The 24,408-nt window shown below is 44.2% G+C and overlaps 1 protein-coding gene across 1 annotated transcript in view; it reads right to left on the reverse strand.

Annotated features, from left to right (window-relative positions):
• Window positions 1–203: 203 nt before the first annotated feature.
• GLP2R (glucagon like peptide 2 receptor) overlaps window positions 204–24,408 on the reverse strand; it is a 124,280-nt gene continuing 100,075 nt past the window's right edge. Inside the window, exons 11-13 of the mRNA XM_077834032.1 lie at window positions 15,627–15,765; window positions 6,567–6,608; window positions 204–539 (exon numbers count right to left, since the gene is read on the reverse strand). Coding sequence (XP_077690158.1) covers window positions 204–539; window positions 6,567–6,608; window positions 15,627–15,765 — 517 coding nt within the window. The remainder of the gene's footprint in view (window positions 540–6,566; window positions 6,609–15,626; window positions 15,766–24,408) is intronic.

A 24,408-nucleotide genomic window follows, 5' to 3' on the forward strand; every position in this document is an offset into this window, starting at 1 on the left:
AGCAGAAGTTGGTACAATAAAAGCTATGACCTCACCCACCTTCTCTGTCTAATATGCTGGCACCAAGATGGCTACAACAACACTGCATAGCCCATGGGAAGAAACTTCCCGTTCTTTTTCTCCTGTTGCAGGAACACAGCTTGTGAGGGAGGAAGAGGTCCCTTTGACGGTGCCTTTATTATGCTGTCCTTTAAAAGAGCCTTCTAAATCTCACTTTCTTCAAAGACTTCCTCCGTTGTCTCTCCAGTTGTGACTTCTCCTTCGCTGCTATCGGACACACTAGCCCTGGGGTATGGCTCTCCAGTAGGGCCTGGCTCTGAGCTAAGGACTGCTCTTCTATTCAACAGCGCCTGCTGGAGCTGCACAGCCCAGGGCTCGCTCACTTCCATACACAACCTGTTATTGGCAAAGTGCTGATGTTTTTGCTTCTTTGAACATTTCCCCAGATATTTGATGTTTTCCCCAAGGAAGCACTGCATGCAGCCAAATGGATCAGCCAGCAGGAAGCGGGACCATTGCTTTTGGAGTTCTGCTTTCACCTGTTGGAAGAAGAAAACAACCTGACACAAGGTATTTCTGTGTGGTGACTCTCATGCAGGCAAAAGATGCTGGGCTGACAGCCCTGCAGTCTGTCCTTTCAACTACTCACAGAGCAGTGTAAGAACAAGCAAGTTGCCGTGTCTCAGCCCTGACTTGATGTGAGCGCTCTAGGGGACAAAGCGGAGGTCAGACCACAGGGCCAACTCAGACCTGGACTTTCTGATACACCTGCCAACAAGAGGGTTGTCTGTGAAGTAGCTGTTGGGATGTGGCTGCCTGTCTAACAGTAAGTGTGTGGAGACCAGCAAATTATGTCAAATAGCCCACTTAGCAGCTGGCTACCGTGACGGAGAGGTGAAAGACTGCATTCCTATGTCAGTCTCCTGAGCTAGCCAGTTCCTGCTCCGTTCACCACACTACACTCTAGAGGGAGTGACAGTGACTCCTATGTTTATATCCCCAAACACTTTCCTTTAGGGGACTTTTTGTTTTGAAATGCTTAGAACCACTGGGGATTGGTGCAGGACTTTGAAATTGGGCAGGAGATAGTCCTGGGGCCTGGGCGATTTGCATAGGTTGTATGCTCTGGTCTGTGGTTTGTACAATACAGCTGCCCCAAACCCTGAATACTGTATAGCCCTCCACATGCATCGTCCCCGTGGCAGCACTGCACATGGAGCTGTAGCTCCAGACAGCACATAGACAAAATGGATCTACAGCCCTACCACAAACAGCATCAGTGTACCCCTTGGCCTAGGGAAAGTCCCCTTCAGAAGGAGCCACGAATTCAAGTCTTACTTTTGCTGAGTGCTGTTAATAATTCTGTGCACTTTGGAACCGTTGTCATTGAGCTAGGCCTCCTCTTGTGCAGGCAAGTATCAGCCTGTCTTACAGGAGTAGCTGAGCAGTTGCTGTATGTCACTTCTGAGAAAGCTAGGAAGAGAATTCCAGCCTCTCATAAAGAAGCTCCAAGCCTTACCCTCCACCATGATGCTTCTCAGGAAGAGGTGATCAAATGTACATGCTGTCAGTACAATAGGTCTACTGCTGCATAGGTAAGCCAATGTTTGATGTCCCTCACAAGTAGCGAGGCCAAGGAGATAACAGCCTACTATCACTGAGTGCTAGTAGAGGTATCCTTTATCTTCAGTGGAAGAGATTAGGTGCTGTGGAACTGATGGGGCTGGTTTGCTGCTCATGGTCTAGGCAGGAGTTGTTACTGTTGCACATTATAGAATTTCTGTTTTCCGTTTTTTTTTTTAAAGAAACCATAGAAAAGCTGTGCTAAGCAAACATTTTGATGGTTTCCGAGTCAAGAATAAAAGTTGCCTATGCATCCACACAAAAGGGGACAAATTAAGGTTTCCCTTGTCCCATCCTAACTTGAGTGTTTGACTTTTCAACTTGAATAGTGTTCTTTTCATGTAGATTTTGGGTTTGTAATTATAGGTGGCACAGATAGTGATGGCTAAAGTTAAGGTTGCCTAACACTTCCTGTTTTCAGTTGCCTATGCTGAACTGTAACTTTTCGGGCAGAAGTTTTTCTTGCAAGATGTTTGCTTCAGGCTTAATCATTTTGGAAAGTTTCACCAACAATGGTTCGAGAGTGTCTGATGAGATTAGGAAAAAATACATTATTTTGCTGATGTTAATGAAATACTAGTAAGAATTTTATGAGATTCCCCTAGTGCCTCCATGCTTTGAAGTAGGGACTTGAAATTGGCAGGTGTCAGAGATCTGCCTTTTGCTGTTCCTGTGAAAAAATGCCCAGTTTTTGCCAAGTTACAAACCTTTGAAAAATCTCAGTTCGCACATGCTCAGTAGCCTTTTTTGGAGTTTGGCAGTTGAATTATGTGAAGATTCTATCAGTATTGAGCATCCTCCAATCCTGCACAGCTCCTATGTTCCAACTGGATTACATCTTCCCTCTGGTTGAACCATCTTGGTGCATCATGAGAACCCCATGACTACAGTGCACCGCAGCGGATGTAGTCCAACCAGGGAGCCCAGCCCACAGAGCAGAGTGGGAGAATGCGACACTCACGGTAGCTCAGGCAGACACAATTCAATATTGAAATGAGCCACCATGAAATGTTTCAATCTAGGGGTGTCAAAATGTTTAGTTTAGATCAAAAATGTAAAAATAAAATGTTCCAGCATTTCTGAATCAAACATTTTTGGAACTCTCTGTTCTGCGAAAAATTTGACGTTTTGACTTGTCATCCCTATGGGACTAAACAATTTCAGAATATTGGCATTTCCTGCAGGATGGAAATTCTGATTTTTGCTTCTTAAAATTCAGACTTGACTTCTGCCTGAGGTAGAATTTGTTTGAGAGTTTGAGCAAAAGTGGTTCAGTTATTTCCAAGAATAATTTTAGTGAAAACTACTTAGTCTTGACAACATCAAACATTTTTTTCAACTGGTTTTATAAACTGCTACACACCTCCATGCTGTGGAGTAGGAAACTGAAATGCCTCGTAGTGGAATAATCCTATACTCAGAATGTTTTCTTTCACTGTCCCCATAAAAATCTTTCCAGATTTGGCCAAGTTAATACTGGAGGAAAATTGCCATTTTCATGTGCACTGTAGAATTTGTTCAGAATCTGTCCCTTAATTTTCTGAATATCACACATGCTTCTAGGCCTCAGTGAACCTCCTGTATTGTAAGCTTGTCTTATGTAGATAACTAGAACGCCGCACAGATAGACAAAAAAGGTCCTCCTGGTCTTCCAGTTAGATATATATCTGGCTATTTGCAAGAGCACTTATCCAGTTATGTGTAAAAAGAAAAGGAGGACTTGTGGCGCCTTAGAGACTAACAAATTATGTGGAACTGCATGCATCCGATGAAGTGCGCTGCAGTTCATGAAAGCTTATGCGCTAATAAATTTGTTAGTCTCTAAGGTGCTACAAGTCCTCCTTTTCTTTTTACGGATACAGACTAACACGGCTGCTACTCTGAAACCAGTTATGTGTGCAAATGCAGTCATATTTTTGATGTATGTCTGTTTTCCATTTTTGCAACTTCAGTTCATAAGGACTGAAAAAAAGTATGGCTAAATGCAGCTTTAGGGAGAGATTTCTGTACATGTTTGAGTTGGGGCACCTAGAAGTTTGTTCAGCTCACATATTTCAGTTTAGTTCTGATTAAGCTCAGCTGCCATTTTTCTAGCTCTCCTCCAGAAGTTTAATGACTGTTAAACCAAACACAATATTTATTTCCAGACAAAAACTATATGAAGGAGTTCAAACTAAAAGTACATATCAGTTATTTAGGATAAGGGATACTGTAATTACAGGAATATTGTAATTATCTCTAGAACACAAACATTATATACCCAGGAAATTCAGAATTAAGGTTATATTTAAAAGAAATCCAAATGATAAAATCAGGAAATACTATATACAGTTAGGGCACCCAAAGAACCTTAGCTATGTCCTGTAGGGTCATTATGCACCGCTATTATTTATAAGATATTTTAGTGTTATCGGTCCCACACTAGATTAAACTGATTTTTAAAGACACATAGGAGTTTTTTCTGTTTTTTTTCCCCTCACTACAGGACAGAGTTAACAACAATATGCCACAGGCACTCAGTTGCAGATCTAATGTCCACATCCCTGTAAATTTACTTCTCCTAAATAGATGCCCTACACTACCGATAAGGAATTCCAACTTTAACTCCATCTTAATGTAATTTTATCTAGGAATTTCCTTTTTTTAATTATTAAAAATTTCAGACATGAACAATAAGCCAGAAACCCAAAAACAATGTCACCTGAAGATTATTCTTCAGCCTCAGTTAAGAAGGATAAAGACTGTTAATCTTAAAAAAACCCCAAACAAACAAACAAACAAACAAAAAAAACCCTCCAAAGCCTATGCACAAGATTTACTCAGAATAAGTGATATAATCTGGGGAGGATTTTTCATATATAACAAAGATGTTAAATCCCTGCTTTAAATGAGAAACAAAACACAACCTTAACTATGAAGCAGGAAGTGGCACCTCCATAAAAATGTCTTGTTTAGAGCAGGGTGAGAAATGATTTTTCCATACCATGAAAATTTTTGAGATACTGAAAAATGTTCTTATTCCAAATTGGGATGAAATGTCAACACAGTTTTGCAAGCCAAGAAAACAAAATATTTTTTGTTTGGGTCAATCAAAGCACTTAATTTTGATAATTTTGAAGAGTTGTTTTGATTTAGACATTTTACTAAACCTTTGAAACAAAAGGTCATTTTGACAGGAAAAAACAATTTTTTCTGGTTAAAAAAATGTTAAAACGGGATATTTTGACAATTTCAGAATTTTTTTCAAAAATGTTTTGAATCAGGAGGTTTGTGAAAATTGACCCTGTTTCACACACACACAAAACGCCCCAAAATTCCTGCCCGCCACTAGTCGTGTATTCCTCATTTAAACAAAAACAATAATGATGACATCTGGCTCTTATATGGCATTTTCATCTGCAGATCTCAAAGTGCTTTACAGAGGAGGTCAGTATCCTTATCATTTTACAGATGGAGAAATTGAGGCATAGAGCAGTGATTGACTTGTCCAAGATTGCACAGCAAGCCAGTGACAGAACTGGAGGTATAACCCAGGTCTCTGGGGTCCCAGGTAGAATCACAGAACCACAGAATATCACGGTTGGAAGAGACCTCAGGAGGTCATTTAGTCCAATCCCCTGCTCAAAGCAGGACCAACACTAACTAAATCATCCTAGCCAGGGCTTTGTCAAGCTGGGCCTTAAAAACCTCTAAGGATGGAGATTCCACCATCTCCCTAGGTAACCCATTCCAGTGCTTCACCCCCTCCTAGTGAAATAGTGTTTCCTAATACTCAACCTAGACCTCCCCAACTGAAACTTGAGACCATTGCTTCTTGTTCTGACAGCTGCCACCAGTGAGAACAGCCTAGCTCAATCCTCTTTGGAACCCTCCTTCAGGTAGTTGAAGGCTACTATCAAATCCCCCCTCACTCTTCTCTTCTGCAGACTAAATAACCCCAGTTCCCTCAGCCTCTCCTCATAAGTCATGTGCCCCAGCCCTCTAGTCATTTTAGTTGCCCTCCGCTGGACTCTCTTTAATTTGTCCACATCCCTTCAGTAGTGGGGGGACCAAAACTGGATGCAATACTCCAAGTGTGGCCCCACCAATGCTGAATAGAGGGGAATAATTACTTCCCTCAATCTGCTGGCAGTGCTCATAATAATACAGCCCAGTATGCCGCCGGCCTTCTTGGCAACAAGGGCACACTGCTGACTCATATCCAGCTTCTCGTCCACTGTAATCCCCAGGTTCTTTTCTGCAGAACTGCTGCTTAGCCAGTTGGTCCCCAGCCTGTACATGGGATTCTTCCTTCCTAAATGCAGGACTCTGCACTTGTTGTCCTTGAATCTCATCAGATTTCTTTTGGCCCAATCCTCCAATTTGTCTAGGTCACTCTGGACCCTATCCCTACCTGTAAATCTAGAGCAGTGTCTCTCAACCTTTCCAGACTACTGTACCCCTTTCAGGAGTCTGATTTGTCTTGTATACCCCAAGTTTCACATCACTTAAAAACTACTTGCTTAAAAAATCAGACATAAAAATACAAAAGTGTCAAAGCCACGCTATTACTGAAAAACTGCTTACTTCATCATTTTTACCATATCATTATAAAATAAATCAATTAGAAAATAAATATTACATTACATTTCAGTGTATGATATAAAGAGCAGTACAAACATGTCATTGTCTGTATGAAATTTTATTTTTTACTGACTTCACTAGTGCTTTTTATGCTAGAACAACTCCACTAGTTTCAGTGGAGTTACTCTGCATTTTTATTTACCTTAGCGAGGGCTGAATCTGGCTACTGTCTCTCCTGATAAAAAGAGGTTATTGCCTATTTAGGAGAATGCACTCATGGAAATCGCAGTGGTCAGTACTGTATTATTTTATTGTCATTCTATTCATTGCCTTGAAAATTCTACAGAAATCAACTAGTAATACACGTTGTGGTGCCTTACCTCTCCGTTAACAAAGCAGTATAAAATTGCTACAAGGAAACCCTATAAGAGAAAGAAAATGAGAAGAAAATTAGATTATGGAGGAGAGACTGATTCCTATAGTCTTAATTTAAGGGTGAAATTACTATTAAAATCTTCATAATACTAATCCCAGGACCATAAATCTTGGTTCCTTAAATAATTTTCTCATATACAATAAGTTTCTTTTAAGGGATTGCTAATATGACCAACAAAATTGGTTAAGTGGTAAACCTTCTAATAAGTGTGGAACAGATTTGTACTTGACATACTTGAGGCTATTTTGTTGCCAACACTCAAGAATGGAGATAATCAACAGTTTAGCCTCTTGTACAAATGTCGATGTAGTATCTTCTGTACGCTACTTCTAGCACAGTGGATGCCATCCTGAGGAGTCCATAGTACCTTATTAGTTCAAAAGGCCTTGGACAATGCCATGATCTCCAGGAACTTGATGGAAAGAAGTCTTCCTCAGAAACTGGACATGGAAGGAAGCTCTGGCTTGCTTTGTTATTACACCTATAGCCTTGAAACGTCCTCTTTAGTCCCAAGGGATTTCACCAACTTTAAAATGTCTAGCAGCGATGTGACCTCTAATGTTTATTACAAGGCTGGATGAGCTGTCCTTGGTGGATGCTCAACAGGCTGCTGTGTTTGGATCCATCCACTGGATCCCATGTGCACTTGACTTGGTGGGTCTGAGCGGAGGCTTGGCATTGGCTCTGGGAGTGTAGGCACTCTCAAGGTACAGAGCCTCTGTCTAGCACCCCAAGGGCAGGCTCCACAGCTTCCATTGACCGGGAAGCTGTGGAAAGAGCCAGCGGGACCCCGCACCTCGAACCCTCTCCTGCATCCCAGCCTGGAGTCCCCTCCTGCACCCAAACTCCATCCTGGAGCCCGCACCCCCTCAAACACCCCAACCCCATTTCTCAGCCCCCTCCTGCACGCAAAACCCCTCATCCCTGGCTCCACCCCAGAGCCCACACCCCCAGCCAGAGCCCTCACCCCCCTGCACCCCAAACCCCTGCCTCAGCCCGGAGCCCCCTTCTGCACCCCAAACTCCGCATCCCTGGGCCCACCCCAGAGCCTGCACTCCCAGCCGGAGTCTTCACCCCCCGCACTCCTATTCCCAGCCCGGAGTCCTCTCCCACACTCTGAATCCATCATTTCTGTCCCCATGTGGTGCCCACACCCCCAGCCCAGAGCCCATACCCCCCTGCACCCCATCTCTCTGCCCCAGCCTGGAGTCCTCTCCTGCACCCCAAACCCCAACCCAGAGCTCACACCCACAGCTCGAGCTCTCAGCCCCCTCCCACACCCCAACCCCCTGCCCCAGCCTGGTTAAAGTGAGTGAGGATGGGAGAGAGTGAGTGATGAAGGGAGGAGGGATGGAGTGAGCAGGGGTGGGGCCTTGGAGAAGGGGTAGGGCAGGGGTGTTCAGTTTTGTGCAATTAGAAAGTTGGCAACCCTGCCCCAGTCTTGCCTAAGTCCTGTCCCAGTCTTGTCTTTGTCCAGTCTACTCTAGCCTCGCTCCAGCCCTGTCACTGACCTGCTCCAGCCTTGCCTCCACCTTCTCATCCTCCCCAGACCCTCGGACTCTGATTACCTGGCTTTGACCTCTGGCCTGTATCTGGACACTGGCTTCAGTATTCACTTGGCTTGTCCCTGGAACCTGACCCTATGGCCTCAGTCTCTGGCCTGCACCTGGACTGTGCTGACAGTTCCAATTCTGGTTTATCTATGGATTCTGATCTTGATTTTTACCCTGGCTTGTCCCCAGATCTTGATTCTAGCACCACCCTCGGCCTAGGCTCAACCCTCTGACTAGCTGTGACCTACACTCACTAGGCCTGATTGTTGGAGGTAGTGCCTGACAACCATGGCTACTCTACTATCTCTAACTCTTGATTAGAGCTAGCATGAGTATGTCTGTGCAAGCTGCGGATCACACCACTAGCTCATAGTGTAGACAGCCTAAAATGGCCAGTGAGAGAGCCTTCTTTTTATAGGTTCCAGTTCCTATTGTCAGGGGACTCTCCTCAGTAGCTTCAAGTCCCTTGTCAAATTCATAGTTTCATATATCCCAATGCCAAAAGGGATCACTTTGATCATCTAGTCCGACCTTCGGTAAAATACAAACCAGAGAACTTCCCAAAAATAATTCCTAGAGCAGAGCTTTTAGAAAGACAGCCAATGGTGATCTGTTGTTTGGTTACAGCCGACCTAGAAGAACTGATTTTCCTGGGTGGCAGCTATCTCTCTGTCCTAGGATGCTTCCACTTGAACAGGTTAACAACTCTTTATGGCTCTGCCTTGTTCTGCAAGGGAAAGGCTATTTCAGCTGTTATTCATTGTTAATGACTGTTCCAATCAGGTTTGCACCCTTGCTGTAGCCATGCTGGTCCCAGGATATTAGAGAAACAAGGTAAGAATGTAAGAACATAAGAACGGCCAAACTGGGTAAGACGAAATGTCCATCTATTCCAGTATTCTGTCTTCTGACAGTGGCCAATGCCAGGTGCTTCAGAGGGAATGAACAGAACAGGCAATCATCAAGTGATCCATTCCCTGTAGCCCATTCCCAGCTTCTGGATAACAGAGGCTAAGGACACCACCCCCCACCCATCCTGGCTGATAGCCATGGATGGACCTATCCTCCATTAATTTATCTAATTCTTTTTTGAACCCTGTTATATTCTTCACCTTCACAACATCCTTTGGAAAAGAGTTCCACAGGTTGACTATGCATTGTGTGAAGAAATACTTCCTTCTGTTTGTTTTAAACCTGCTGCCTATTAATATAATTTGGTGACCCCTAGTTCTTGTGTGATGAGAAGGAGTAAATAACACTTCCTTATTTATTTTATCCACACCAGTCATGATTTTATAGACCTCTATTATATCCCCTGTTAGTTGTCTCTTTTCCAAGATGAAAAATCCCAGTCTTATTAATCTCTCCTCATGTGGAAGCTGTTCTATACCCCTAATCATTTTTGGTGCCCTTTTCTGTACCTTTTCCAATTCCGATATATATTTTTTGAGTTGGGATGAACAGATCTGCATGCAGTATTCAAGATGTGAGTGGGCATACCATGGATTTATATAGAGGTAATATGATATTTTCTGACTTATTTATATTTTATATATATTTATATAGGGTAGGTGAGGAAATATCTTTACTGGACCTAGTTCTGTTGGTGAAAGAGAAACTTTCAAGCTACACAAAGCTCTTCTTCAGGTCTGACCAGAAGCTGGTCCTCACCCACCTCATCTCTCTGTTCCATTCAGAGACAGACATCCAGTGCCAGACCCTTCTCCTTAACACAGAAAGTATGACGCAAGGGGACAGGGAAAGATGTCAGTAAGTGTATAAACATACACATAAAAAAAGTTCATAAAAATCAAACTGGAATTCATAAGTTCCCATAGACAGATCCCCAAACTATTCCTGTGATATCCCTCCTTATCTTCAAACATATCCCAGAAACACTTATTCTCAGTTGGGCACATAAACAATCATGTCTGCTCCTGTGGATATTATCTGACATTCAGATTCTTCATTTAAGCTACACAGACTTTAGATATAGCCTGTGCAATTTAACTTCCTATGGTTCTTTCATCCAAACACCTCAAATAAATAACTAAATGCTTCCCCTTACCTTATTACACTCCAACTCTCCTCTTTCTCCACAACCTCACAACATTCTATCTTCCCTTCTGCCATCATCAATGCCACAATCTTCTTTACCCCATGTTACATCAGGGCACAATTGTACAACCAATCTCCCATATAAATCTAATTACACGAGTCCTTCTTAAAGAATTCATCTCCCCTAATGAGAATGCCCCAGACACTGGGGAGGGAGGGAGGACTCTGTGGTGGCCACAACAGAACTTTTCTGGCAACTCTTCTTAAAAGGCTCTTCTCTTGCTGGAGAAGTCACTGCTACTAAGGGAGTGAGGCATATTGTGTCAGCTGATGGCCCCAGGAGCCCTACAAAGCCCATTTTAAAGGGCCACTGCTAAGCTGAAAAAGCATCAGCTGCTGGCATAGAGTACCACAGTTTCCCTGTCAGTCCTTCCGAATGGCTGGGAGCCCTCTTTAAAAGGCTCATCTCCTGCTGGAAAAGCTGTTGCAGTTCGGGGAGCTGTGTGTGCAGTCACACATGGCAGCACTGCAAATCCTCCATATGTATTGATATAAAGAAAGAGGCAGTGGACTTGATCCTCAGCTAGTATCAATCACTGTAGCTCCCTGAAGTCAACAGAGCTATGCTAATGTACACCAGTTGAAGATCTGGCACAATATATTTGCATATATATATATATATTGCATCCGATGAAGTGAGCTGTAGCTCACAAAAGCTTATGCTCTAATAAATTGGTTAGTCTCCAAGGTGCCACTAGTACTCCTTTTCTTTTACCATTAATTGACTGTCATGTTTACTGTTCACTCCACATTTGATGATTTTTTATGCTTAGTTTCTCACCTTTAGTGTTGCAATATCAGTTATTTTTCTCAGTGAATAATATTAACATTTGGGAGTTAGACTAGATGACCTTGGGGTCCCTTCTAACCCTATGATTCTATATAGCTAGAAATCTCTCTACTATGACCATGAGTGTATGAGCAGTAGTCTCTTTAAAAGTAACATTATAGCGGGGAGATGAAGTTAGAAGTTCAGAAGAAATGCTTATTGGTTTCTGATGAGCCTATTGGGAAGAAGAGATTTGCATTTGTGGTCTTAGTATTGTTCACTTTTGATGTAAATAACAGACTGTGTCTATTTTTAAACCATCATGAAGCAGTAGTTTTTTTCTGTGGGTAACAATTCATGTTAGACAACACTAAGCTGAGATGATTGGATCTCCCCACTCTCTAAAGCAGAGAGGCTGCTAGTACTGTCATAGCTACAGCAGAGCTGACTTTTAATATTTAATTTTGTGCTCTTTCCAATTGTTTGAGTTAAAACTTCCATCTCACATCCCAGAGGTAATTGTTTTTCTTTAACAAAACAGTTTAAAACTACTTAGGATTTTTAGAGACTAAACAAATGGAATTGGTTCTAGTTTGTATGCTATTCGTTAATCCTTTTACAAAGTAATGTTTTCATTAGAAATAAAAACAAGAGAGAGAGCAACTGCAGTAAATACAGATTAAGTCCTTTTGCTATTTTTAAAAACTGTTTTATTTTTTAAAAGTGAAATGTCTGCTAAGTTGCAGAAGCCTAGCAAGTCCCCCTAGATGAAAAGATGTTCTTTTTACGATTCACCTTTTTTCAATCTTGTCATTTAAAATCGTTTAAGGTTGCCTAAACATAACATCCAACAAATGCAACCCTTAAAAGAAAGGAAATGCTAAATTATGGGACAACTCTTAACTGTTGTGACATTATCTGATTAAACTATGACCATGTCGGATCATTGTTGCTACCACTATTATATAATTGCAACAAATCTCGTACAAAATGTGGCATCTAAGAGGTCTATGGAAAGGTTATGATTCACTGAATGTGATTATGCTATTTGTATGCATGTACCATTTGTGTATCTGAAGTTATGAGTATTGGATCTATACCTGTATTTTTAATGTGTTTGCTTCTGGGAAACACTGACAAAGTGTTTAGCCAGCACATTTGGAAGGAACTATTCAAGTTAAGTGGCTCATCAAAAGGACACTTAACTCACAATGGAAGATGCCCATCTACACTGAATGGACTGTCCTGTGAATGTTCTGTCTGGGGTATAAGTAATGGCTTCCTGCTATGACTAAGCAAAGTCATGCATGGACATGTGACTTGCCCATGTGACTCCAAACAGCATCTTGCTACCTATAATTTTCCACTAGCTGTGCTGAGGCCTTTGTCTGAAACAATGGGTTTCCCTCCACATGGCAGAGCTATAAAAGGCACTGGAAACACCTACATTTTGCCTCTTTCCTGCTCAGACCTCTGGACTATGGACTTATACTAATGGGAACATTCTAACCAAGGGACTGAGGACATTCCAATGGACCTCCACCCCCAGCTGGAGCCCTCCCGCCCTGTACCCCAACCTCCTGCCCCAGCCCAGAGCCCCCTCCCATACCCTGAACCCCTCATTTTTGTCCCCACCCATGAACCTGCACCCACAGCCCAGAACCCATACCCTCTTCCATACTCTGAACCCCTCAGCTCCACCCCCCAGCCTGGAGCCCCATCCTGAACCCCCAAACCCTCATCTCTGGCCCTACCCCAGAGCCCGCACCCCCAGCCGGAGCTCTCACCCCCTCTTGCATCCCAACCCACTGACTCGGGCTGGAGGGATCGAACGTTCCGAAAGATGCAGCCTATACAAGCTGGCTCTGTTCAAGTGTGTTGAATGAACCCGAATGTTCCAGAATTTGGGAATTCTGGCAAATTCAGCAGCTCTGGCATTAGGATGAGTTTGTACTGTACACTGCCAGCCAAAAGAGCTCACTCTAGATATGTAGTGCGCTCATGAGCTCTGGCTCCTAGACCATGTTAACTGGAGATGGTGGGACAAGTGGGGCCTCTCCTTCCTTTGTGCTGTAGGGATAGGTCCTGGAATGCAGGGCTCTGGGGGCTGTCATTTCTACATGATTACATCACAATGCATTTGCTGACAGTTGCAGCTATATGACTGAAATAAAGGCTGGGCTGTATGGGGGAAGACAGGTGTGTTTCTCATTAGGAGCGGTAGGTTCTTGAATTTTGGGATGCTGAGTAACAAGATCCAATGGCTGGAAGCTGAAAAGGAGGGGAAGTGAAAATTTCTAAAACCTTAGAAAGAAGGAAAGAAAGAGGAATTTTATACAGAAAGAAGGGTGAGGGCAGACTTGCTGTTCTCTAAACCTTTCTACCATTTTAAAAGTTTTCTCTCTTCCCTTCCTATTCTTCTGCACTTGCTTCAAGCTCTAGCTCATTGCAATAGAATCCCAGATGTGCTGTCTCTGGAGCAATGGAAATTGGTCCCCTTACCGGTAAAATGCCCTGCTTGGCAAAAGCATGGCTGGGAGTTCTGCCCTCCCCCTTGGTTTTGAGGCTGGTTTTTGCAGAATTAATTGAAGCTGGGAAGGGATAGCTCAGTGGTTTGAGCATTGGCCTGCTAAATCCAGGGTTGTGAGTTCAATCCTTAAGGGAGCCATTTGGGGATCTAGGGCAAAAATTGGGGGTTGGTCCTGCTTCGAGCAGGGGGTTGGACTAGATGAGGTCCTCCTGAGGTCCCTTCCAACCTTGATATTCTAAGTTATAGATATTGTTCTCTATTTGGAAATTGTATCTAATGGCCTAACTTTTCAAAAAGGGCTAGTGAGTTTAAGCATATCAATTCCAGGGTGAATTTGAGACAACTTGAAGGGGTCTGATTTTCAGAAGGCAGATGCTCAACACTAATGAAAAGCAGGTGTTGTTAAGGTATTCCAGGTTGGGCATCAAAAATTGAGGCCTCCCCAAATGACTGCTTGTTATTGAAAATGTTGTCTAGAGAATATTTATTAGGATGTTCCTGCTTTGTAATTTAACAGGCTTCCAACACATGCACCCTGTTGGAATATCCCTGCCACAGGATAAGAGGGAAGGTGCTCTCATGGATTGGTAACTGGTTAAAAGATAGGAAACAAAGAGTAGGTCTAAATTGTCAATTTTCAGAATGGAGAGAGGCAAATAGTGGTGTCCCCCAGGGGTCTGTTCTGGGACCAGTCCTATTTAACATATTCATACATGATCTGGAAAAAGGGGTAAACAGTGAGGTGGCAAAATTTGTAGATGATACAAAATTACTAAAGATAGTTAAGACCCAGGCAGACTGCAAAGAGATACAAAAGGATCTCTCAAAACTGAGTGACTGGGCAACAAAATAGCAGATGAAATTCAATGTTGATAAATGCAAAGTAATGCACATTGGAAAACATAATCCCAACTATACATATAAAATGATGGGGTGAAAATTAGCAGTTATCACTCAAGAAAGATCTTGGAGTCATTATAGATAGTTCTCTGAAACATCCATTCAATGTGCAGCAGCAGTCAAAAAAGTGACCAGAATGTTGGGAATCATTAAAAAAGGGATAGATAATAAGGCAGAAAATATGATATTGCCTCTATATAAATCCATGGTATGCCCACATCTTGAATGTTGCATGCAGATATGGTTGCCTCATTTCAAAGAAGATATACTGGAAATGGAAAAGGTTGAGAAAAGGTCAACAAAAATATTAGGGGTATGGAGTGTCTGCCATATGAGGAGAAATTAATAAGACTGGGACTTTTCAGCTTGGAAAGGAGATGGCTAAGGGGAAATATGATTGAGGTCTATAAAATCATGACTGGTATAGAGAAAATAGAAAAGGAAGTGTTGTTTACTACTTCTCATAACACAGGAACTAGGGGTCACCAAATGAAATTAATAGGCAGCAGGTTTAAAACAAATAAAAGGAAGTATTTCTTCACACAACCTGTGGAACTCCTTGCCAGAGGATGTTGTGAAGGCCAAGACCATAACAGCATTCAAAAAAGAACTCATGGAGACTAGGTCCATCAATGGCTATTAGCCAGGATGGGCAGGAATGGTGTCCCTAGCCTCTGTTTGCCAGAAGCTGGGAATGAGCGATGGGATGGATCACTTGATGATTACCTGTTCTGTTCATTCCCTCTGGGGCACCTGGCACTGGCCACTGTCGGAAGACAGGATACTGGGCTAGATGGACCCTTCTTCTGACCTAGTAGGGCCATTCTTATGTTGTTATATTCGTAAGGGGATTCACGTCAGAATCACCTCTGAAGACTGCACTGATTGTGAGGGGATGCGGGACTCACTGGCTGAGAAGGGACATATGCAGGCGAGAGGGTCAAATTTCCCATTTTAGTCTGTTCAGGAAACTGCCAATTTGAAATTGTTTTTGTGAATTCATTGATCGATCCAGTGTAACACTATCATGTTAAGCCAATATATGTTGAAGGATAATAATAAATAAAACCAGGATATCTAGTCTATATGGGAACAACCTCTCTCTAAGGAAAGATACTGTAATGGAGTACTTACTTGAAAGGAGCTCATTGGTAATTGAATGAAGAGTCTTATATGTCGTGACAATCCTTTAACTTGTTCATCAGTGATGAAGGTAAAGACAAACTCATGGATCCCCAGTAAAGGTATTAACACCAGAGTAGATCTTGCCAATCTTAAAAATAAAGTGTTTGAATATTATATTTCTTAACCTCCTTGATGTGAAGCTGAACATCCAACTATGGAGAAATAACTACAGGAGTAGGTCCCTCAGGGCTCCAGTTTGGGGCTGATTCAAGAGCTTCACTAATGATCTGGAGGAGAAAACAGCAGGTACCAGAGACTGAGGGACTGCATCTACAGTGAAAGATATATCAGGAAAAAGAAACCAAAGGCAAATGAGACAGAGGTGAGATTAGATTAGGGAACTGGCAAATACCTATTAGAACAGTGGTTCTCAAACTTTTGTACTGGGGACCCCTTTCACAGAGAAAGCCTCTCAATGCGACCCCCTTTATAAATTAAAAACACTTTTTAATATATTTAACACCATTGTAAATGCTAGAGGCAAAGTGAGGTTTGGGGTGGAGGCTGACAGCTGACACCCCACATGTAATAACCTTGCGACCCCCTGAGGGGTGACCCCCAGTTTGTGAACCCCTGTATTAGAAGAATGTTATCTGAAAAGTGATGTGAAAGGAAGGGTTTGGGGGTGGGTTGCAGTGAGGAATTAGGGATAGCAAACTGGCCACAGAGGCCAACATTAGCAAACTGTTACAGTTAGGCAGTTAACTACAGTACACCTAAATATAAACACACCTAAATATTGGCCTCTTTCTAGAGATGCTAAGCAATGGCCCCTTTAATTTTTTTCATCTATGTGCTGAATTAATTTTGCTATGTGCACCAAATTATTGAGGTAATGTGTGGATGTGCGCCACCAATAGAAAAAAACCCCCTAGAAATCATATATATTTTTATAAAGTTACCATAGAGATAATTACTTCAGCCAGGACAGGTTAGACATTTTAGAACTCACTACTAAGCCTTGGTCTACACTAGGACTTTAGGTCGAATTTAGCAGCATTAAATCGATGTAAACCTGCACCCGTCCACACAATGAAGCCCTTTATTTCGACTCAAAGGGCTCTTAAAATCGATTTCCGTACTCCACCCCTGAGAAGTGGATTAGCGCTTAAATCGGCCTTGCCGGGTCGAATTTGGGGTACTGTGGACACAATTCAATGGTATTGGCCTCCAGGAGCTATCCCAGAGTGCTCCATTGTGACCTCTCTGGACAGCACTCTCAACTCAGATGCACTGGCCAGGTAGACAGGAAAAGAACTGCGAACTTTTGAATCTCATTTCCTGTTTGGGCAGCGTGGAAAGCTGCAGGTGACCATGCAGAGCTCATCAGCAGAGATGACCATGATGGAGTCCCAGAATCGCAAAAGAGCTCCAGCATGGACTGAACGGGAGGTATGGGATCTGATTGCTGTACGGGGAGAGGAATCCGTGCTATCAGAACTCCGTTCCAGTTTTCGAAATGCCAAAACCTTTGTCAAAATCTCCCAGGGCATGAAGGACAGAGGCCATAACAGGGATCTGAAGCAGTGCTGTGTGAAACTTAAGGAGCTGAGGCAAGCCTACCAGAAAACCAGAGGGGCGAACGGCTGCTCCGGGTCAGAGCCCCAAACATGTCGCTTCTATGATGAGCTGCATGCCATTTTAGGGGGTTCAGCCACCACTACCCCAGCCGTGTTGTTTGACTCCTTCAATGGAGATGGAGGCAACATGGAAGCAGGTTTTGGGGACGAAGATGATGATGATGATGATGATGAGGTTGTAGATAGCTCACAGCAAGCAAGCAGAGAAACCGGTTTTCCCAACAGCCAGGAACTGTTTCTCACCCTGGACCTGGAGGCAGTACCCCCCGAACCCACCCAAGGCTGCCTCCTGGACCCGGCAGGCGGAGAAGGGACCTCCGGTGAGTGTACCTTTTAAAATACTATACATGGTTTAAAAGCAAGCATGTGAAAGGATTACTTTGCCCTAGCATTTGCGGCTCTCCTGGATGTACTCCCAAAGCCTTTGCAAAAGGTTTCTGGGGAGGGCAGCCTTATTGTGTCCTTCATGATAGGACACTTTACCACTCCAGGCCAGTAACACGTACTCGGGAATCATTGTACAACAAAGCATTGCAGTGTATGTTTGCTGGCGTTCAAACAACATCCGCTCTTTATCTCTCTGTGTTATCCTCAGGAGAGTGAGATATCATTCATGGTCTCCTGGTTGAAATAGGGTGCTTTTCTTCAGGGGACATTCAGAGGAGCCCATTCCTGCTGAGATGTTTTCCTGCTGCTGAACAGAAATGTTCCCCGCTGTTAGCCACGGGGATGGGGGAGGGTTGAGGGGGTAGCCACGCGGTGGGGGGAGGCAAAATGCGACCTTGTAACGAAAGCACATGTGCTATGTATGTAATGATAACAGCAAGGTTTACCCTGAAAGAGTGTAGCCACTGTTTTATAAAATGTGTCTTTTTAAATACCGCTGTCCCTTTTTTTTTCTCCACCAGCTGCATGTGTTTCAATGATCACAGGATCTTCTCCTTCCCAGAGGCTAGTGAAGATTAGAAAGAAAAAAAAAACGCACTCGTGATGAAATGTTCTCTGAGCTCATGCTGTCCTCCCACACTGACAGAGCACAGACAAATGCGTGGAGGCAAATAATGTTAGAGTGCAGGAAAGCACAAAGTGACCGGGAGGAGAGGTGGTGGGCTGAAGAGAGTAAGTGGTGGGCTGAAGACAGGGCTGAAGCTCAAATGTGGCAGCAGCGTGATGAGAGGAGGCAGGATTCAATGCTGAGGCTGCTGGAGGATCAAACCAGTATGCTCCAGTGTATGGTTGAGCTGCAGCAAAGGCAGCTGGAGCACAGACTGCCACTACAGCCCGAGCACAGACTGCCACTACAGCCCCTGTGTAACCAACCGCCCTCCTCCCCAAGTTCCATAGCCTCCACACCCAGACGCCCAAGAACGCGGTGGGGGGGCCACCGGCCAACCAGCCACTCCTCCACAGAGGCTTGCCTAAAAAAAAGAAGGCTGGCATTCAATAAATTTTAAAGTTGTAAACTTTTAAAGTGCTGTGTGGCATTTTCCTTCCCTCCTCCACAACCTGTCCTGGGCTACCTTGGTAGTCGTCCCCCTATTTGTGTGATGAATGAATAAAGAATGCATGAATGTGAAGCAACAATGACTTTATTGCCTCTGCAAGCAATGATTAAAGGGAGGAGGGGAGGGTGGTTAGCTTGCAGGGAAGTAGAGTGAACCAAGGGGCGGGGGGTTTCATCAAGGAGAAACAAACAGAACTTTCACACCATAGCCTGGCCAGTCATGAAACTGGTTTTCAAAGCTTGTCTGATGCATAGCGCGCCCTCCTGTGCTCTTCTAACTGCCTGGGTGTCCGGCTGTGTGTAACCAGCAGCCAGGCGATTTGCCTCAGCCTCCCACCCCGCCATAAGCGTCTCCCGCTTACTCTCACAGATATTGTGGAGCACACAGCAAGCAGTAATAACAGTGGGAATATTGGTTTCGCTGAGGTCTAAGTGAGTCAGTAAACTGCGCCAGCGCGCCTTTAAACGTCCAAATGCACATTCTACCACCATTCTGCACTTGCTCAGCCTGTAGTTGAACAGCTCCTGACTACTGTCCAGGCTGCCTGTGTACGGCTTCATGAGCCATTGCATTAAGGGGTAGGCTGGGTCCCCAAGGATATATATAGGCATTTCAACATCCCCAACAGTTATTTTCTGGTCTGGGAATAAAGTCCCTTCCTGCACCTTTTGAAACAGACCAGAGTTCCTGAAGATGCGAGCATCATGTACCTTTCCCGGCCATCCCACGTTGATGTTGGTGAAACGTCCCTTGTGATCCACCAGAGCTTGCAGCACTATTGAAAAGTACCCCTTGCGGTTTATGTACTTGCCGGCTTGGTGCTCCGGTGCCAAGATAGGGATATGGGTTCCGTCTATGGCTCCACCACAGTTAGGGAATCCCATTGCAGCAAAGCCATCCACTATGACCTGCACATTTCCCAGGGTCACTACCCTTGATATCAGCAGATCTTTGATTGCGTGGGCTACTTGCATCACAGCAGCCCCAACAGTAGATTTGCCTACTCCAAATTGATTCCCAACTGACCGGTAGCTGTCTGGTGTTGCAAGCTTCCACAGGGCTATCGCCACTCACTTCTCAACTATGAGGGCTGCTCTCATCTTGGTATTCATGTGCTTCAGGGCAGGGAAAAGCAAGTCACAAAGTTCCATGAAAGTGCCCTTACGCATGCGAAAGTTTCGCAGCCACTGGGAATCGTCCCAGACTTGCAACACTATGCGGTCCCACCAGTCTGTGCTTGTTTCCCGAGCCCAGAATCGGCGTTCCACAGCATGAACCTGCCCCATTAGCACCATGATGCATGCATTGGTAGGGCCCATGCTTTCAGAGAAATCTGTGTCCATGTCCTGATCACTCACATGACCGCGCTGATGTCGCCTCCTCGCCTGGTATCGCTCTGCCAGGTTCTGGTGCTGCATATACTGCTGGATAATGTGTGTGGTGTTTAATGTGCTCCTAATTGCCAAAGTGAGCTGAGCGGCCTTCATGCTTGCCTTGGTATGGCGTCCGCACAGAAAAAAGGCGCAGAACGATTGTCTGCTGTTGCTCTGATGGAGGGAGGGGCGACTGACGACATGGCTTACAGGGTTGGCTTCAGGGAGCTAAAATCAACAAAGGGTGTGGCTTTACATCAAGGAGTATTTCAGGCAGGACTTCACGGAGGGTTCCAATAAGAAATGGTGCACCTAAGTTATTGTTCTTATTGGAACAAGGAGATTAGTCTGATTGATACATGGCTAGATTTACCTCGCTGCACCTTCTCTGTGAGTGACTGCAGTGTGACCTAGAGGAATGAGTCCCCTAGACGGGTTGGGGGGGAAGCAAATGAGTACAAAACAAATCTGGTCTATTTCTTGTTTTGATCCACTCCATCTATCTTTTACATCTTTGGCTGGCAGCAGATGGTGCAGAAGGACTGCATGCCATCCACATCTTATGGCTGCCCGGCAGAAGATGATGCAATAGGACTGCTAGCAATCCGTATCGCCTGCCTGCTCACCATAAGACAGTTCAATAGGACTGACTGCAGGACTAAAGAGAATGACCTGGTCAAGTTACTCCAAATTTAGCCCCTGCGCACATGTCTGCCCAGGCGCTCCCGACCAACGTGGCCAGGAGCACCTCGGACACGACGATGACGGCTACCAGTCGTACTGTACCATCTGCTGCCACAAGGCAAGGGGTTGATGCTGCTTTGTAGCAATGCAGTACCACATCCGCCAGCACCCAGGAGACATAGGGTGACGGTTACCTGAGCGGGCTCCATGCTTGCCGTGGTATGGCGTCTGCACAGGTAACTCAGGAAAAAAGGCGAGATACGATTGTCTGCCCTTGCTTTCACGGAGGGAGGGAGGGAACAGGGGCCTGACGATATGTACCCAGAACCACCTGCGACAATGTTTTAGCCCCATCCGGCATTGGGATCTCAACCCAGAATTCCAATGGGCAGCGGAGACTGCGGGAACTGTGGGATAGCTACCCACAGTGCAACACTCCGGAAGTCCACACTTGCCTCGGTACTGTGGAAGCACTCCGCCGAGTTAATGCACTTAATGCACTTAGAGCATTTTCTGTGGGGATGCACACACTAGAATATATAAAACCGATTTCTAAAAAAACGACTTCTATAAATTCAACCTAATTCCGTAGTGTAGACATACCCTAAAAGAATTAAATTTAAGCGTAAGAGAGAAATAAAAATTATGAAATGCATAGACCAGTAAAAATCCTCAAATAACAGCACTTTGAAAGAATAAAATTACAGAGAATAGATGTGCATTGCATGAAGTATCAAGAAGTAACAACAACACCACCACAAGTATGTGTTGGGAGGTGAGTGTGAAAGACAGGGTATTTGTGTCTGTGTCACACACTGTGTGTGTGTGTGTCAGAAAGACACAGTGTGTGTGTGTGACAGAGATAGGGTACAGGGGCAGGGGAAGAGAAACACCCTGACATCAGCAACCCTACTGCTCTCCCGCTCTCTGCACAGCAAGCAGGAGGCTCCCGGGAGCAGCTCCAAGGCAGAAGGCGGGAGCAGCACATGGCAGTGTGGGGGAGGGGCACCTGATGTGCGCAGCACTTGATAGCCTGCTGGGTGTCTGTGCGGCCGCGGAGCTTAGGGGGAACTTAGGTGCTGAGCACCCACAGCTCCCATTCACTTTATTTAGCAGCTCTGAAAATCAGACAACTTTTATTTAGGTGCATAAAGAGATATGCAGATGCCTCATCTTAGGTACCTATGTTTGAAAATGTGACCAGAGTTATTTGGCTTAGAAGAGGGGGCCCTGTACTGAGTCAGAATCTCCACACTTGCATGAGCTCGCCACACAATGCTCTTTGGGACATCTGTACAGAGGGGTCCGACAGGGGAGCCATAAACTCCTCCTTTTTAGATTGTTAGCTCTGTATGGTGAGGACTGTCATTTTCTATATATTTGTACAGCGCCCAGTATAATGGAGTCCTGATCATGGTTGGCCTCTAGGTACTAATGCAAAATAAATGTTTAATTATATAGGTGGGAAATATTAAAAGAACATTATTAAGGCTGCAAAGTCAAGCACTCAGAAAGTAGGAAATGTCAGAATTAAGGCTGCCTGTGCAACAATAATTTGCCCCCCTTTTGAATATGCATTATGACACAGTCTTTACATGATCACAGACTATGATTTTCACAGGACCCCTGTGCACTGAATGGGAGAGAGCCTCTTGAAAAAAATGTGAACATGTAATTAAAGATGATATTATAAATGCACAAGGAGCCAAACTTAAGATTGCACAGGTTTCAGAGTAGCAGCCGTGTTAGTCTGTATCCGCAAAAAGAAAAGGAGGACTAGTGGCACCTCAGAGTTTATTTATTTATTTATTTATTAAAATTTATTTGAGCATAAGCTTTCGTGAGCTACAGCTCACTTCATCGAATGCATTCAGTGGAAAATACAGTGGGGAGATTTATATACACAGAGAACATGAAACAATGGGTGTTACCATACACACTGTAAGGAGAGTGAGCAGGTAAGGTGAGCTACTACCAGCTATATTTTTCTCCCCCCCCCACCCCCCCCACCCCGACTCTCCTGATGGGGGAGGGATAGCTCAGTGGTTTGAGCATTGGCCTGCTAAACCCAGGGTTGTGAGTTCAATCCTTGAGGGGGCCATTTAGGGATCTGGGGCAAAAATTGGGGATTGGTCCTGCTTTGAGCAGGGGATTGGACTAGATGACCTCCTGAGGTCCCTTCCCTGATATTCTATGATCCCTCTATGTGACACACACACTGTTGGTGGGTTTCACAGAGGAATGCTGGACTCTGGTTTCAGTTCCAGGTTTAGCAAGAGAACATGCTGTATTGGTTACAGATGTTTCTGCCCCCTGTCCAATCTGCCCTGACCTTCCTTACTATTAACCTCTCAGCCTCCAACTGCCTCCTTTCCCCTTGACTCTTCACAATTATGCATTTGAGTCAGGCTTATTCCTCCCTCTCCAGTGACAGCCTAGGAGAGACCATCTCGCAGCTTTCACTTCCATTGCCTGGTGCCACAACAGCCCTTGGCAGCTGGTAGGAGCAATTTCAGGAATAGTACTGCTCAGCCATTGAAACCCTGAGCTGGAGAATGCTCATTCGCACTGTGGAAACGGCATATGCTCAGTCAGGTTGCACATATGTGCTGTGAAGGGCTGGAGTATGCCCAGTGCAGATGGAATCTTCAGAGAATAATGCTGCAAATTTCTCACAACTTCTACTGAGCATGTGCAAACAGAAGCTTTTCAGAGACTCATAATTTTGTCAAAATAGGGCAGATTTTTTCGGGGACAGCAAAAGTCACCTTTGTGACCTTGACTTCCATAACAAATGCTGTGACTTGTATGAATTTTCAAAAAAGTCATGGTCTTTGTCAGCTGACCAGACTTCTGATGAACAAGATTCCACATGAATTTTGACAAGTTTGGTTCTACGTATGTCCAGTGCAGGACTATGGCTTTTAAAATTATTTAAAAATTTGATCTGAATATTAAATGGATTTAAACAACATTTAGTGTAAAATACAGGCTATTTTGCAGTTTTCCTAAGGTCAAGCATGACAGTCGTCTGAAATCCCCACCACAAATTTGTATCTTATGGGCCACAACTTTTCCTGTTTTCTACCAATACTGTTTCATTTGCATTTTTTTCAAGACAGCACCATGATTTTTCCCCCTGACAACCAGACCAACTCATATCACCTCACCCAAACGATCACCTATCTCTTCCCTTAATTTTATCAGGAGCAACACATTTGTTCCTGCTTGTTATATTTCTGGAGCTAGCAGAGGAGGCAGACACAGGGGGAGCTGATGGACAAGCAGCTGTCTGTTTTGCTTGCTTTATTGCTCTGGATGCAAAACTGAAACTGACATGAAAGTGAGGCTTTGCAGGGGGGAGTGGGGAGTACTCAAACATTTAAAGAGACAGGACTTCATATTCCTCCATCCTACTTTATAAAACTTTCCAAACACATATACATTATCATATACATGGCTAACAAGAAACACTATATCACCTAAGAATCATGTTGACAACCTGCAATAGCAACTCACTAACTAAATGACTTATACGTGTAGGTGCACAACTGGTTTTTGCACTCTCTTGGGATACCATGGTGATGGT

The sequence above is a fragment of the Eretmochelys imbricata genome, chromosome 14, assembly GCF_965152235.1.
Source record: "Eretmochelys imbricata isolate rEreImb1 chromosome 14, rEreImb1.hap1, whole genome shotgun sequence".
NCBI lineage: Eukaryota > Metazoa > Chordata > Testudines > Cheloniidae > Eretmochelys > Eretmochelys imbricata.